Genomic DNA, 17,193 nt, shown 5'->3' with positions numbered 1-17,193 from the left:
TAGACGCTAATGCATAGTTACAATGATGGATTAATGTTCGACACAGGGAGGAAGTGTCAAGATCTCAATAATTAGGCACTCAGCTTAGCACCATCAACAGACGCAGGCTTAAACCAAGCGCAGTTGGGGCGGTAGGCCGGGAGTTGAAGAAAAGTCTACATGGATCTTCCATAAAGGACAAAGGCGGAGATAGAAATTATTAATGCAATTCTATTCCTCTTGGCTTCTTACCAGTCTGGATCTGATTGAGACAGCTCTTGTAAGAGTTCAAGAGTGTGTTAGGAAGTGTTTTCAGCCATCACAAGTATCATAAGAAACAGATGCACATAGCATCGCACTCATCCAGGGCAGCTCCTGTGTTGTTATTAAGGAATTATGCGTTAAAGAGAGAATATTTCTGCTAATTTGTCCTTTCCACTCATCACCTCCACATTCAAACAAAAACACACACACACGCACTCCTGACTGAGAGCTTGCAGCTGACACTCCTGCAGCGCCTCGTCTCGAGAGCACAGCCATGCAATCAGCTCGATAGCGTTGCATGTTCAATCTTTATCCCAGCATTCAGGATTATTGTAGCCCGCAATCAGAGCGGCTTCTGGAAACGGTCCAATTTATCACACACAGACACAATAAGTGGGGGATCTGTCAATGGGGGGAGAATTCACAAGAGGGCTGGTGTTTATGGAATACACTGTAATTAAGGCAAGCAGCAGCATCAACAAATTACTGTTTTTTTAAATCAAAACAGCATTCTGATTCCGAGGCTAAATTATAATACGCCTAATTAATACTAAAATGAAACTCAAAATTTGAACACTACTATACGATTGGGATAAATCAGTTTCATTCAAAATGTCATTAGGCAGAATCTTTCAAGATAGAAAACACTCCTGCAGTGGGGATGATCCCAAACAGCAACTTTTGGGACTTTTGGTGGAGTCATAAGGTGAAATAAAAAATATTTCTCCATTAGTGAGACACATTCAGAGTATTAGAAAAAAAACCCACTAATTGCTGTGTATTCGTATCTCAGATAAAAGGTGTTTACCCACTCTGGGAGCACATGCCCGTATCACCCTCTAGAATTAGGCTGCTTTAAAAATAATAACATCATATCATTTTGACAGGAGTCTAAAAAATCTTGTAAACAGGAAATGAATGCCAGTCACAAATATTTCCACTGTATCTAATATTCAGCATAATGTATTCAAGCACTTTCAGATAAATTATTTGTATCAACAGCCAGGAAAAAAACAAACATCTGGGAATCTGCACCATTCAGGTTTAAGATTGCAGCCTTCGAATCTGAAGCTAATCACAAGGCTCAGGCTGTGAAGGTTGCTTTGGTCTTTTGAATGTGGTAGAAATTGATGAGTCATCCCAGCGAGATCCTAGCAGCAAGAATCTGAGGACAAGCATGGCATAAATAGTAAATGAGCTTCTGTTCTGTTTGTGCGGAGGAGGCGAGGCAGGGGCAAAGTAATGACCATCTCAGCTTAAGAGAGGACATGTCGCTTTATTCAGAGGTTATTCCAGCAAAGGCACACAAGAGTCTCGGCCATACTTGAACTTTGCTCTTTGGAGAAAGGGAAATATTACACCACTTCAGCTCATAAGATTGGCAACGCCACAAGCAATAATAGTAGTGACTGTTTGCTCGGCCTTAGTCCCCCTCTGATGATCTGTCACTATACTGGTCAAGCTTTTTATTCTCACACTGCACGGCTTTGTAAAATAGTAGCGGATTTATGTACAACATACTTACTTAACCCTCCTGTTTAATCGTTTCTCAGGAACAGCAATAATGTTCCGGGGTCAATGTAATGCGGGGCATATTTATTTATCCAAAAGTGTCAGAACCCCAAAAAATCCCCCAAAACATTTTTTTAACCTCATTATTAACTTCATTACTAACCACTTAAATCAATATATAGGGCAATGGTGTTCTTTAATTCTAACAGATCATGGTTTAATGAGGATATCTCACTTGTTTTTAATGAAAATTCATGGTGTGTGTGTGTGTGTGCATGTGTGTGCATGTGTGTATGATTGGGGTGAAATATGTCATAGTTGACAACATAGAGGTAGGCCTCAAAATTCTAGGCAGCTAAAGGTGATTTGTAGGTAACAAGACTCACTGGCCTGTTCCTGTGCCTGTAGCCAGCTAGTACTTAACGCCAGCTTTAGCCTCATAGGTAGTGTGTTGAAAATATGACCAGGTCTTTTTTTCCCCCATTCAACAAGAGCATGTTTTACTGCTAAGCTTGCAGTCTTTTCAAACATCCCTTTTGCACAGAAACATCCACTTCAAATATTACCCTTTTATCGTTATCATCACACTTGCTAGAATTATGAGTTATTGCTTAAGATAAAAACTGTTGTTTACTTTTATATTTCAAGTAGTATTCTTGCGCTTACAAGTCAGAAAAATGTAATGCTTATTCAGCAAAGAACCACTAGCATGTGTTAGCAGTTAGCTTTGTAGTTAACGTCTTAGCTCTATGGGTTAAAAAAGTAAGATAAAACCTATTGTTATTCTTCCAACAACTGCTTTTTAGCTGACATAAATTTTCACATTTATGACAGTATTTTTGCAGTCTTTTAAATAATATAATAACCCTAGCATGTGTTAGCGATGAGCTTGGAAATATGACTTTTTAGCTTTATAGTTTAAAGCTAAGATAAGAACTGTTATTTTTTCTCCCATTAAGAAAAGTTAAACTGCACAGCTGACATGAACTCTCAATAATCAACTTAAAATTTTAGGCTTTTTCACTAAAGACTAGCTAATGGGGGCTAGCATCATTCGTGACTCGGCTAGCCTGGGACCCCTTCCAGGCAGATGTGAATCATTACACATTTTCTGTACTTTCTATAACATATTACACATTGTGTATTATGGTCATGAATATTGTCTTTGGCAATAACACACAGTTACTAATGTAACTGGTTAGCCAGTTGGCCAAAAAAAACATGCTATCAATCAGCCTAACATAACCCTTAAACACTTAACTCTTTATTCTTTTAAGAAAAAGTTATTTTATTACTGTGTTTTGTCCTGTTGCAGTCCAGAAATGCAATACCTGTGTTTTGTTGTCCTTGCTTTTTTGTAATTTATGTCTGCTAACATGAGTATGCTGTCTGGATGTGGAGCAAAACTAGCTTAACGCTAATGGCCGGCATTAACAAAACAGTTAACACTCTTTCCATTGGTCCCATTAGCCATGTCAGTTCAGCTCTGCCTCAAACCTCTCACCTTAATGATCATGTGATCATTTGGATGTTAATGGCTTTCATTGCTGAGCTGCATCTGCCCAACTGATATGTATGTTCTTTCTCCTCCTCTCTGTCTATATCTCGCTTTATCTTTCCCCTCCTACCTATTTCTGTCTACACTCGGGTTCTCTCCCTCTTTTTTCTGTCTCACTCTGTCTCTTTCTGGCTGCTCCAGGGGCTATGGCTAACCATCTTATTCCTAATGCACTCCTACGTCCTCATGGCACTAACAATCCCTATAATACATTGCTTGGGGAATCGGCAGTCTATAACAACCCTCTGGGCATGTACAACACACAAGGTGTGCTAGCTTCTTTTCATTCTTTAATGTTGTGGCTAGGGCAGTGTTTTTTTCATGTCTGGTCCTGGAGAAACTGTGAGGCTGCACATCTTTGTTCCTGCTGAGGAACAGAAAAAAACTTTATGATTGGGGTGTTAAAAGTAATGGACTTTGACTTAGCTGGAAAGCCAGTGCTCCCCCTTGAGGGTTTTTACAGGGCTTTGATTAAAATAAAACACTGCTCTAGATGTTGTGTATTAGCATTGAACAAAGTTGTTTTATCACAGGTTGGTTTTGTTGTGAGGTTTTTATTTTCATTGGAGGTGTATCTCAACTCTGTTCAGGGCATGAAATTCGTTTACATAATTCAGTCTCTGACATGGCTGTTTGGCCCAAAGATGTTGTAAAAACGATAAAGAATGGGTGCCCTCAGTGAGCCGGATACATCCCCAGTCATTTATTATAAATGTGCTCTAATGTCGTCAGTGAAGCTTGTTTGCCACGTCCCTTTGTCTCTCTGTTTTAGCCTCTGCATTTCTATTTCTTGTTATGCTGCTGTTAGATTATCTAGACTCAAATTTAATGAAAATCAAAATACAACAAAAGCTTTATTGCAGGGAAAAGAATGGTCAAAATAACAAAAAATAGGGAATACTATTAATTACATTTCTTATAATTCTCTTTTAAAGGTGAAACTGATTAAGTTCTGTGCTCCCCACATTATAAAGTAACATTTACTGAATTTGATTACACATTATCTAGCAGTGATTTGTGGTAGTTTCTCTCCTCTAAAATATAGATTTTAGTCTATCGCTCAGCAGAAGATATTCCATCTGAGTATTAGAAACCATGTCTGATCAGCCAACAAATAATCCACTTTATTCTTGGATCAGTCTGACTGCTTTAGTGCTATTTTTCTCTGTGCAGAGCTGTTATTATTTTATCTCAACTCTCTGCAGTCAATATGAGGCTGCTGTGTAACTTTGCGAGTCTGTAAAACTCAGAAACTTGTGTAAAACTGAGATAAAAAAACTCCCAGAGAGCTTTGATCAGGGGATAATTTATGTATGCAATACAAGCGCTGCATTGGGGCTCGTGACAGAGGGCTGTAATTCACTTACATTGCAATAGATGTAAAAGAAATATCTGAAAGGATGAAAATGCTAATGCATTCAAGATTTACTGGCACTTTTGACACACAAGTACCACTGCCATGTTTTACCCCAAGGATTCTGCCATAAGATATATCAAAGGTCGTTTTTTTCTATATTTGTTCAAAGATATGTTGTGGTTCTTGCAAAATCTGCATGGTGACTTTAAAAAGTGCATTCCAGAAACATTTTCTTGATGCGTCATCAGCATACTGTTTGTGCACATTTCTCTTTCTACCTGTCACTGTTATGCTTATTGTGTTTTCTTCTTTCCTTCCCCTCATGCTGTCCCTAAAAGAGCCCTACAGAGAGACAAGTATGGGAGTCAAACTAAACATTGCTTATCAAATGTAATTGACTTTGGCTTTACTTTTCTTTTCACTTCAGTGCTGACAAAGGGGTAATGAAAGAGAAAGCTCATTCCCTTTGGAAGTCATAGCGTTCTTTTATGACAAAGGCCTTCACCATTTCAAAAAGGAGCTTTAAAAATCAGTTTAAATCACATCCACTGCTCGTCGTAGTCTGCACTACTTGATTTAAAAAAAAGACTTCAGGCGGTTGCTGCTTCTCACAGGCAAACATCCATCGGCTCATTTGTTATCACACTCCGACGAAGCTAATCCAATTACAATCAACATTTAGACTCACCTCAACATTTCATGAAGCCGTCAATAAAAATTGATCTGTAGTTTTTTTCGGTGAATATTGAACACCGGTGCCTTTCTGCATGCACTTATTACTTCACCACCCACTTTGATCAATGTAACACACTCCTTGAGGGTCTAAGAAATGTGTCTTGTAAAATTTGAACAGATCAGACAGTGTAGATGGCCTTGCCCTAGATAGTTTGAACATTTGCTTTGGTATTGATAGCGTGGACTCATGAAATATAAAAAATCTCTATGTCCATGCTAGAGAGAGAACAGAAAGTCTGAACAGGGATATCTTGACTAATTCATGTTTAGAGATTCAGAAAGACAAAGCAGACATCAATAAATTATATTTTCCAGTTTAGCAATGTTCAAATTAAACGCTCAAATGGGACAATATGGCAGGGGTTTCAATTTTTACAGCTGTTGTTCTGGTTTGTGTTGGTGTTGCATGCATGGCTAATTTTGTCTTTGCTTGGGTGTAATGCATGGCTCTGTGTGTCTGTGCTGTACTGTTTTGCTGTTTGTGTGTCGCACATATTTCAGTGTTTTCATCACTGCCATAGAGAAATCGAATGAGAAGTACAATCATGTTTTAGAGAATGTTCTTTTGTAACAAGGTAAGTGTGGATCTAAATTTTCAGTACGGTTTGGCCAGTCGGTTTTAAATTTCTACAGAGTGCACTTTATAGAATTGTGGATGTCATTATGTGCTGAGAGTGCTTTAGGGTCGGGACATATTTCAGGATAAAAGGGCTACAGTGTTTGATGGGTGTAATTTGTGTTTGTGGAAAAAAGATGGCTGACATTTAGCTGTGATAATTACATCCCATCAGATTTCACCCTTCTCATTCGCCCACTCTACCCCCCAACCCAATCCATGTGTGTCATTCCAGAGGGAATCCTGAACAATGCCCGGGATACAAGTGTCATGGATACTCTACCACTGAATGGTAACCATGGCAACAGCTACAGCATCGCCAGCGCCGAGTACATGAGTGACTGCGTCCAGATTATCGACCGGGGCTACAACCACAAAGAGACCACCCTGGAGAAGAAGATCCTGAAAGAGCTCACCTCCAACTACATCCCCTCCTACCTTAACAACTCCCACGAGCGCTCGGCCGAGCAGAACCGGAACCTGATGAACAAGCTGGTCAACAACGTCAGCAACGGCGGCAAGGACAGTGGCTACGGGATGGGCTTGGGGATGGGGTTGGGTATGAATGTGGCGCTGAGCCTGGATGAGCACTCTGCCTTTGGGCCACACCACGATGAAGGGCTTGGCCTGGAGTTAATCCGCGAGGAGTCCAATGCCCCACTGTTGCCTCAAAGACCGCCTCCGTCTCTGCCGGCGGTGGACAACCTTCACAATCACCTCCACCAGTCAGTGCCACCACCTCTACCACTGCCCCACCACCCCTTCACGTCCGCGACCACCTCCTCTTCCTCTAGACGGAGGATCCCCCAGGAGAACAGTGAGAGCTTCTTCCCCTTACTCACCAACGAGCACACTGAGGACGAACACTCGTCGCCCGTCCACAACCACCAGAGAGACTCGCTCTACACCAGCATGCCCATGCTATCCGGCCTTCCTGATGTGTCCGCGGAAGCCGCCGACAGTTCCAAAGACGGGGGCGACACAAAGAGCCCAGAGGCCAGCTCGGACGACGTTTACTACAAGAGCATGCCCAATTTAGGATCGGGCAACCACCTCCATCAGCTGCACTCCTACTACCATCTAGGTCGGGGCAGCAGTGATGGCTTCATCGTTCCACCAAACAAAGAGGATCTATCTCCGGAAGAGGCTCACCCAGAGCCGTCACACCTGGTCACCAGCCTATAGGCCCAACACCCACACACTCCTCCAGTGTCCCTCTTATTACTGTATTCCTCTTTCTCCTTCGTGTCCCCCTTTTTCCATCAGTCGTTGGCAGTGATAGCCTTTCTTTTTACTCTGTGTCCCGAAAAACTACGGCGAAGACGCAAATAACTGTACTCTTGCAAACAGGATATTGATTGCAACATACAGGGGGCTAAAATGTGACTATATTTGGTTAGACATTATGGGAATCTGTTGATGTTGTGTTCCCCCCCCCTTCCTCACAAACCCCGTGTGGTTTGGCGTGTTTTGTCTCCGTGTGAAAAGAGACAATTACCCACACAGGATTTCTAGGTCACAGAGATATAGCCTGACAGTCGAAAAGGAACTGCGTAGCCCCAAAATTATACAAGTCTAAACTGTAGACTGCACCAGAGTGAATGGGAGATTTAAAAAAGGACTATTTTATTATACTTCTGTATCTATATTGACTTTTTGAAAGATTTTCTTCCTCTTTGGTGAGTTGCAGCACATTTTGTTTGCTGAAGTGTCCCTTCAATGAAAAAAGACAAAAAAAAAAAACACATTTTGAACAATTACCATGAAGGAATTATTGATCGTATGCTTTCAAGCATAGCTGTTCTTTATTTTCTTTCATTTTGCTGTAATAACAGTTGTCAAAAGAGGGAGAAAAAAAACTAATAAGAGAACTATGAGATATTTCTATGTAATTGTACAGATAACTAGCATTGCACATTATAGTATGCTTTTTTTGTTCCGAGCAAACCCTTTGTCTCTGTAAATGTAGTGGTTAGGAGAAATTTTGTTCTGTTGTGCTGGCCTTTCTGGGTTTCTGGTACCAGTCTGTTATTATTTTCTGATTTCCTCTTTTATCACTTTTCAAGAACCACCTGAATAGAAACAAAATAACACAAAAAATATCACAACAAAACACATAATGTGCAGACATTTTTGTGCATCATACTCAGCTTTGTTTTTAAGTGTTTTTCTGTTTCAGGTTGATTTGTTTTTCCCTTTTTTTTACAGTGTAGATGGCAGACCACAGATTTGCAGATCACAGTGGAGACAGAATAACTGGAAGTATCCCTTAGACAGGTTCAAAAGTATTCTGCATTTCTCTTGGCTTGTGCTTCACAGACAGAGAACAAATTGAACATTGATGAGCACTCGGCGCTTGTACAAAAAAGAAAGATGTTTTACTTATTAAAGAGAAAGCTTTTGGAGTGAGAAAAACTCGAAGTGGTTTTCTTTTCGTCCTCTGGGAGAAAAAATATTTATTTATTTGTTTTATTAAACCGAAATAAAACAGGATGGGCGTAAGTTTAGTTGCACCAATACGTTTTTATTATGGCTTCTTATTTATTCATTTTTTTGTAATGATTCCCGAGTTGAATGACCTCATGATAACGATTATTTGTTGTAACAGTGAAACTTGTTTGCCAACAAATAAATTCCTGATTAAGATTATCACTTAGATACAAATACAGTTCTGGTGTTTTGTCTGGGTTTTGGAACACTTTTATATGGATTACAGCGAAGGACCTTCAAATGATAAAATGTTCTTTTTTTTTTTGGTTAATTATAAGTTAATATCCCTCATTAGCCCTCTGTCCGTCTTAGTGCCAAATAAATTTTGGCCCAGCAACAGTGGATGTGCTCTGTATGCTCTGGTCTGCTTTACAATAGAAGCAGTGATTTCATAAGCTGTAATAAATATTTCAATATCATTGCTGGTGCAACCAATGAGTTCTTTACAGACAGAGTGTTTTACCTGGGTGTGATTAGCTGAGCAGGAGACATGAGTCATCAGGATCATTCGCCACTATGGGAGAAGACAAGAAGATATGTGAGTATGCCGACCAAGACACTTTTTAATAAAACTTTTATTTGTTACATTCAGTTGCACAAACAAAATAAAAAATCTGGGTTGGTCATAATCATAATTTAATTTGGCATATTATTAACAATTGGTCATATTTGTGTTGCATATTTATGTCTCTATCAAGGTGGGAAGCTCAAATGCTTGTATAATATTAAAATGGTGTGTTAATCAAGTTGCTCACATAAAGAGTTTCCAATAGATCAGTTTTACATATATGCATTAAGTACAGATAGTCCGAAGTTACAAATTGTCCTTGTTTTCAAACTGAAATTTATATTCCAACTTCATAGGTAAGAAAACTTTCAGGTAACCATCAAAATTGAGCATGATTTATTTAACAGCTAAAGAAGATCCCAGGGTCTATGGGTAAACAATGTTAAATTTTAGTGAGTTTTGCTAAAAATAGCAGAGCTAGCACCACCAGCCTTACATCCTCCTTGCGGGTTAACATGCACATGCCTGCATTGCTCCAGTTCAGCGGTTATATGCCAGTTACTTTATCGTCATTATCTATAACAAAGTTCTGCCTAACCACACTCTGCTTGGAGATGCTATCTGTCACCCATGCTAGGCAGCAGCCATTGAACGGTTAGCCTAGACTCAGCTAATTACCAGCATTTCAGGCCAACAAAATAATAATACTAATCATTTCTTCAGCCAACTTAGAATTTGGATGCAGTGCCTGATAGCTAAGGTGAGGATATTTTATAGTTTAGTCCACTCTGGCACCTAGATCAATTTGCAACTCAAGATAAAACTGCACATTAGATAAATCATTAGTCATAACATCTAAGATTGGCACTTAGCCATTTGCTAGCTTATATTGCTGTTAGCTAGGAATTGGCTTAAGCTAATGTCACCATTGGTAGAGTGAAACAGTGCAGTTAGATCACCAAGTCATGTTATAAAAACAGTCAACTGTTTTTTGAGCTTTTTTTGCAGGTAAATCTATTGTTTTTTTATTGGAGAAAAATGCTTAAATTAATGTCTTACACCGGAAATTACAAAATGAAAAGCACCCAAGCATATTCAGGGGTTAACAGGTAACCTTTTTAAACTTCAATTTAACATCCACATGAACCAGAAAACTTCAGTATTGTTTTGTTTTTGCTTTAAATAACTCCTGGGATGTCTAAGTTATTCATATTGTCTGTGCTTCTCTCTGTTGTACCAATGCCCATATTTCACAAAGCTGGTGTTATGATTGATGTCTGAGTCATCGTAAAAACAATCAAAATATTTGCCTTCTCTTATTACAGCCTGAGTCTTGCGTGTAGAGCTAAGACCCTGTGTTCTCTCTGTCCCGTGTGCTGCAGCACCAATCTTCACTCAGAGAAATGACTTGGGTGGACAGAAAGAGCACCGGCCGTCACCACTGCATCACTTTGACTGGCATTTGCGAACCCAAGCGAGTCCATGAAATGTGCTGAAGATGTGACTCTGGCCCCCATCCTCTTTATTAATGAGATGTTATGCAAGCTCATAAGCCACCGCGGGCCCCGGACGCTGCCCAGAAACATGCTGGCGTTGCACAAAAAGCTACTGCATCTCACTTCCCATTGGCTTTAGATACTTCTAATGCTGTGCAGATGTTTACTGGCGCATAAAAAGATACAGATTGCAGTCAGTGTATTATATTTGAAGTCAGAGGGTATCCTTTTATTCACTCTGTTTACCCAAGCTTGTACACTTTCTAACTAGCATAAAAGGATATTGATTTCTATCAGACTTTGGACTGAAGGCCTTAATTGCTACAGGTTTTCTGCTTACCTTCACAGCTACAAAGTAAGTGTTGACATGTGCTTAGGGCTCTCAAAGTAGAGCACTTTCCAAAAGAAACAATCAATATGCATTATTTAGGCTCAGACTTATTTTTACTACAACTCTTGAAAGATACCGGTAGAGATTCAGTTGTACAATCAAACACATGGTTAGCTTTATTACTGATTTTTTACTACTTAAAAAAAATCTATTTAATCCATTAGATACATTTCATTAAAACACATGAAATACAAAAGATACAGTTTAAAAAGATCTAGGTGCCCATGTGACTGAATATATATCTATGTATTTATTTTTGTACTCTATCTCTGTAATTACTAAATGTTAAGCTCATCTGATGACATTTTCGGGTAAAAAATACAGCAATGCGATGTTTTCAGTGGTGTATACAGAACACAAATCACTGTTTTCAATCATATTCTGTGACCTTTGTGGATCAATCTTATCTTTTCCAAGTTTAACACTAGTTTACACCATTTACTTGCCTTGTGTGGTGACATCCAATTACATGGGAAATCATTTAAGCTGTTCAGGACAGGATGTAAAATAGACCAGAGACACTGCGAATGCACAGATAAGGGCAAGTGTCCATTTGTGAGCTGTCTGCTTAAGGAGACAATATTGGGAACCTGTGCTCTGTCATCTACACTTATAGATTGAGGTATGTGCGTGTCTGCATGGTGTGCCCAAACTACATGTGAGTGAACGAGAGGAAGTGGTCAAAGACACACCTGCAACAACAACAACTCAGATGTGATACGAAAAGGGTAAGCTTCATATCTTGCCCCCCATGGTAAAAAATCAATGTCCAAATGGTTGGCAGAATTCCAGATGAAAGGTGAATCAATGCCATCTCCAGCTTTGTGAACTAGGACAACTTGACAGCTATAGCACACAACAGAAAATATATGTCTGTTTGTGTTCTTTCCAAATAATAGTGATTTGGGGGGGGGGGTGACAATGTTGCCGCTTTTGGGAGCTGAACTGTGGAGACTTTGGGCCATGTTTTTTATTACCTGAGATATTAAAGCTGTACAACATTGCACACTAATACATCACTGACCTCATGCATTTATGTTTTCACATTCGGGCAGTGTAAATACAGTGTTTTTTGTCTGGCAAATAGCATTATGTTAGGTTACTTTTTAAAAAGTTTAGAACAAATAAAGCTAGTTGTTTACATACACAGAACACAAAGATGGAATATAACCAATCCCAGATAATGAAATTGCCATTTAATGTATCATGTAAGGATAGAGGTAAAGAAAACGGACTATGATGCAAGTTATTTCAGTGTTGAATGGTATTTATATCATTTTAAGTCATGACTTTGTCCCTTGATATTTTTTGCAATCAAACTCAACCTTTAAAAGTGTATTTTCTAAACGGTTTAAACATTATCAAAGGTTACGGCTTACAGCCAACTCTCGTGAGACTTTTATACTGAAAAATGTTGCATTATGGGCCATGTGTAGCCTGAATGTTGCAAGGCAGTGAAGTCATTTCAAGTGCTGCACGGCTCTGCTTGAGTTTGGCAGCTTTTTAAGTCAGTTTATGCTACGTTTAAATAACAATAAAGAAAAAAAATAAAGTTTTCCTTTCAGGCTTTGTTTATCAAACCTTGTTGCTTCTAAAGAGTGAACTCGGGTGAAACGCATCCGACTACTTCATAAATGGAACGGAAGAGTAGAGCTGGGCAATATTACAAAAGATGTTATCACGACAATTTTTTCCTATCAGTCTATATCGATAATATCACAATAAAATTCCATTTATTATTTCATTTAAATATAGATTGAATCTGGATTTAGTTATCTGATAAACTTCTTGAATCCATAATTTCTGACGGTGCTAACAGGAAGCAGGTCTTTAATGTAAGATGAGATTTTTGTCAAGTTTTAATTTGTATATTCTTATTTTTCTCAGGTTGAGATAATTTGAATAATCAGATTTATTACATACATCCTAAAAGTGTATTCAATTAAGTGCATCAAGTTAATAGTTAACTGCGAATCAGCACAGTGTTATACCAATGACTCTGTTTTGGGCTGGTCGGTTTTGCGTTACTTCACCCATCGCCTTTGCCCCTTTTAGCTGTGTTGACATTCCGCACAAAGGTCTTTAAGCCCGCCTACCACTTACCCTGCGACACGATTGGCTGTTCAATGTAGTCCCTTTTCTTCCATTTAATGTTGGGTGGCAACTAGTGTTTAAAACATAGAAGAGTCCCCTCCCTTTCCAGTGGGTGTAATTACAGGTTAAAAATATAACATTTTTATCAAACATTTGTTATATTTATATTGAGAAATTTTATATCACAATAATTATCATTATCGAATTATCACCCAGCCCTATGGGAGAGTGTTGTTGAAAGATTGCTAGCGCTAGCTTAAATGGTTAGTTAGCAAACTTTCTGGAGGGTTTCCTCGGAGCCTGTGACGTAACCACAAAAGACAATGATGGATTACAAGCCACTCTCATCAACTGGACAACAAAAGGCAACTTTTACAGCACAAAACCAACATTTCACTTACATAGGGGACTAAAAAAATGCAAAATATTAAAACATATTTTGCTTCTCTTAGAAAGGCACCATTTTCGTCTTAAAATGGGAACAGGGAGTGTGAAATACTGCTGTTAAAGCCCCCTAACACCCCTGTAGTTATAATTTTCGCACTGAACAGTGTTGTTTATTAATTTTCTGCAATTTTGTCTTCCCAATCTAGCCCTTTTTTTTCCCCCATGAATTGCTTGTATATTATATTTACAAATTCTCCTGCATGCCCCTCATGCACACTCTGTATCTCCAGCCCCTCACTGTTCCTCTTGTCACTTTTGGTCCCTCATAAATACACTTCATCATGCCCCATCACGGCCTTGTTTTATGACAGAAGGGATAAGCAGTAAAAGCCCTCGTACCCTTTAATGCCTGACAGTATCACAACACTTTCCCACCCGGGAGCAGCAAACGCGCTCCCCTCGTGTCACAGGCAAGCAGTTGACGTGACATTGGGCAAAAATCCTCAGTGAGTTAATTTGGAGGATAATTTTCAGCGCAGAGGCCACAGGAGAAGGAGTGTTGCTAGCCGGGGAAGCAGTAATGGCTGTCCAGGGAATTAGTGTGTTACTGCAGGTCACAGGATGGAGTGTGCTGTACAGTACATAACCAGACAGACTGCTGCAGTATGATGTAGTTCACCTGTTACATAACTCTTAAGTATGGTCTCAGTGGACTAAAAGCTCTCGAGTCAGTTCAGCTGTAATCTTGTTTACAGCCAGTGTGGACATGAGCTGAGATGTTGCAGCATGCTAACATTTGACCTTGAATTGGATCATAGATAGTTATTCTTACATAATATACTTTGCATGGATTATATATTTTGACTTTAAAAAGTCTTTCCAGCATTTGTTGGCATATTTGGTCATCATCCATATTCTGTAAATTCTGTAATAGTGAAAACACATTTTTCTTAATGAGTAAATGGCCTCTCTTAAGGATAACCCGGTTGCCCTCCCGACTGACACCTGACCACTTACACATGCTTATTTTTCTCAATAAGAACAAGTAGGCAAAAAACTAGACACTGTGAGTCTGCAATATGTTTCTTTGGTTCTCTTGTTGCAGTAAATCCACTTGTTGTAGAATGAGCCTTCACTTAATATGTCTGTGTGTCCACAGAGGTTATGTTATGAGCCTGCTCAACATGTTAATATTCAGCGTGTTTCACATTTTGTACACCTCAAGATGATCCGTAGCTATTCAATACTGTCAGTTATATACATTGTGTCCATAAGGAAAATTAGATTTTGGGGGAAAAGGCATTTGGCATTATTTTTGACATGGAAAAAGGCTACCTTTTTTAAAAATGATTAATTGTTAATGATCATTAACATTTCCAATGATCGTTCACAACTTAAAATTTACATCCCCACTAAATACCTGTGCTGGTTACTCATTGCTCCTGTTCCAGTGGTGATATGTGAGTTTATCCAGACAAAGCCTACAAACAAATTTATATCCATTAGATGGTCTGCAGAAAAACCGCCTACCTATATGAGCATGTGGCTGTGGTTCCTGTGCTGCTATGAATTAACCTACTGCTACTAATGCTTTTGATAATTAACTGTTCACTAACCCTAAACTTAGGAGTCATCTGGCAAAAAGAAAGGCAGAAAACTCGTTTAATTTTCTATTTTCAAGGTTTTGAAACCCCCCATTTGTGTCTCAGGACCCCCCAGGGTTTCCCCACCCCCACTTTGTGAACCCCTGTTTTAGATCAGAGTACTGCCAAACTGCACCGCACTTCGAGATGCCATCTGTCATCTGTGCTTTGATAGTGGAACATCATTGTTTGATGCCTGTAGCTCACAACTGCAGCCCCATCGATACAACACATGACATGCATTTTCGGGCCTATCGTAATAAAATTACTAGTCATTTGTTACTGATGAGAGGATGGTATTTAATAATTTAGTAGGCTAAATACGCATATTGTTATCGTGCACATCTGAGTATGCATGGGAAGCTCCTGCTGTGTTTCTACCTCTTGTGCTATGCAATGCTTTAACTCTGTGAAGTCACACTGAGACACCTGCTGTTGCGAGCTCCATATAGAAGTAATAGGGCATGATAATTGTAGAGCTTTGTATGGCATTGAAATGAACTTGCATTGTAAAAAGGGCTAATAAGCATCATCACAGTGGCTGCATCCACTAATTATGTACAGTATATGATGGAAAAAAGTAATTTGTGTTAAAAGTCACTGAATTAAAAACATGGATATAAATATTTTATCAACCAAATACAGTTAATGATGTCCTAAGGATATATCAGTTGTTTGGTAGAAAACAACCACTACTCTAATATTTATCACTGCTACTAGTGATTTGTTCTCTGACTGTTTATTGATGATCATTTATAATTAATTCAATCATTCAATCAATCAATCAATCATTCAATCAATCAATCAATCAATCAATCAATCAATCAATCAATCAATCAATCAATCAATCAATCAATCAATCAATCAATCAATCAATCAATCAATCTTTATTTCTCAAGTCACTTTTACAAACATAGCAGGTCTTGACCATACTCTATGTTAAATTATTAACAGAGACCCAACACTGGGGCGCTGGTGGCGGAGCGGTCTAAGCACCCTACGTACAGAGGCTGCAGTCCTCGTCGCAGGGGTCGCCGGCTCAGTTCCTGGCTGGTCGACCATTTCCTGCATGCCTTCCCCCGCTCTCTGCTCCCCACATTTCCTGTCTCTCTTCAGCTGTCCTATAAAATAAAGGCAAAAAGGCCCAAAAATATAACTTAAAAAAAAAAAAGAGACCCAACACCAAGACAGGATATACACTCATATTATGACTTATCTCATCTTAATCCACCATGAGCATTGCACCTCGCAGTATTTAGCTAGTTACAGCGGTGAGGAAAAACGTACTTTTAACAGGCAAAAACTTAGAGCAGAACCAGACTCATGTTAGACAGCCATCTGCCTCATAGTTGGGGTTGGAAAGAGGGATAGAGGAGAATAAGAGAGGGAGAGAGAGTGATGATAGTGATGAGACAAGTAGTTGTAGTAGTAGCTGTTGCCGCTGGAGTCCAGCACATCCGTATCAGATGGAGTCTAGAACGTACAAAGCAGCAGGACCTCTACAGAGGCGACTCAGAGGAACCTATGAGACATGGGAGCTCAGGGACTCCAGAGAGGTCTCTGATTAGTAACTTTAATGGGACAGGGAGAGTTAAAGTCAGTGATGGGGTGTTAATTAATTCGAACACAGAATATTTCAGCTTGAATCCCACAATAGTGTGTTACTGAAGCATGTAAGCAGCAGAGGCTTGTTGTAGAGGCATCCAGAGGTTATTTCTGGTGGGTCAGCAATACAAATTTTGTGGTTGCAAGGTTGTGACAACCGTAATGACACTCTAATTATGCTCTCACACACCTCTCGATGAATGATAAAAATGCGGCGATAGAGGTAAAATAGTCTTGTCCTCGAGCCAGATGGCACGCAGTGATGATATCTGGCTCCCAGTCAAGGTGGACAGCAGACGAGCCAGTAGTCTGACAAGCCAATAGATTCCATACTCACCGGTGCCCCCATCCTTTCCACCTCTATGGCCAATCACCAAAGATAATCTTTTGAATTAAGAGCAAAAATCCAGGGTGAACACTCTGATGAGATAAGTACCCTTTGTCAGTGCAGGCAATGGTATTTTAATTAAATATATGAACACATGGTCCTGCCCCAGATGCTCAAGTCTAAACAAAGATAGCATCATCTAATCAAAGCCAGGCCTAGAGTGTTTCAAG

The 17,193-nt window shown here is 39.4% G+C and overlaps 1 protein-coding gene across 1 annotated transcript in view; it reads left to right on the top strand.

The window, feature by feature from the left end:
* The window catches only part of LOC117807151 (adhesion G protein-coupled receptor L3-like), a 309,664-nt gene extending 300,734 nt beyond the window's left edge, over positions 1-8,930 (top strand). Inside the window, exons 23-24 of the mRNA XM_034676232.1 lie at positions 3,455-3,580; positions 6,257-8,930. Of these exons, the coding sequence (XP_034532123.1) occupies positions 3,455-3,580; positions 6,257-7,206 (1,076 nt within the window). The 3' untranslated portion in view covers positions 7,207-8,930. The remainder of the gene's footprint in view (positions 1-3,454; positions 3,581-6,256) is intronic.
* Positions 8,931-17,193: the final 8,263 nt, after the last annotated feature.

The sequence above is a fragment of the Notolabrus celidotus genome, chromosome 23 (assembly GCF_009762535.1).
Source record: "Notolabrus celidotus isolate fNotCel1 chromosome 23, fNotCel1.pri, whole genome shotgun sequence".
In the NCBI taxonomy this organism is placed as follows: Eukaryota; Metazoa; Chordata; class Actinopteri; order Labriformes; family Labridae; genus Notolabrus; species Notolabrus celidotus.
Note: the sequence above shows the minus strand (reverse complement) of the source record. Positions and strands in the feature narration are given on the sequence as shown.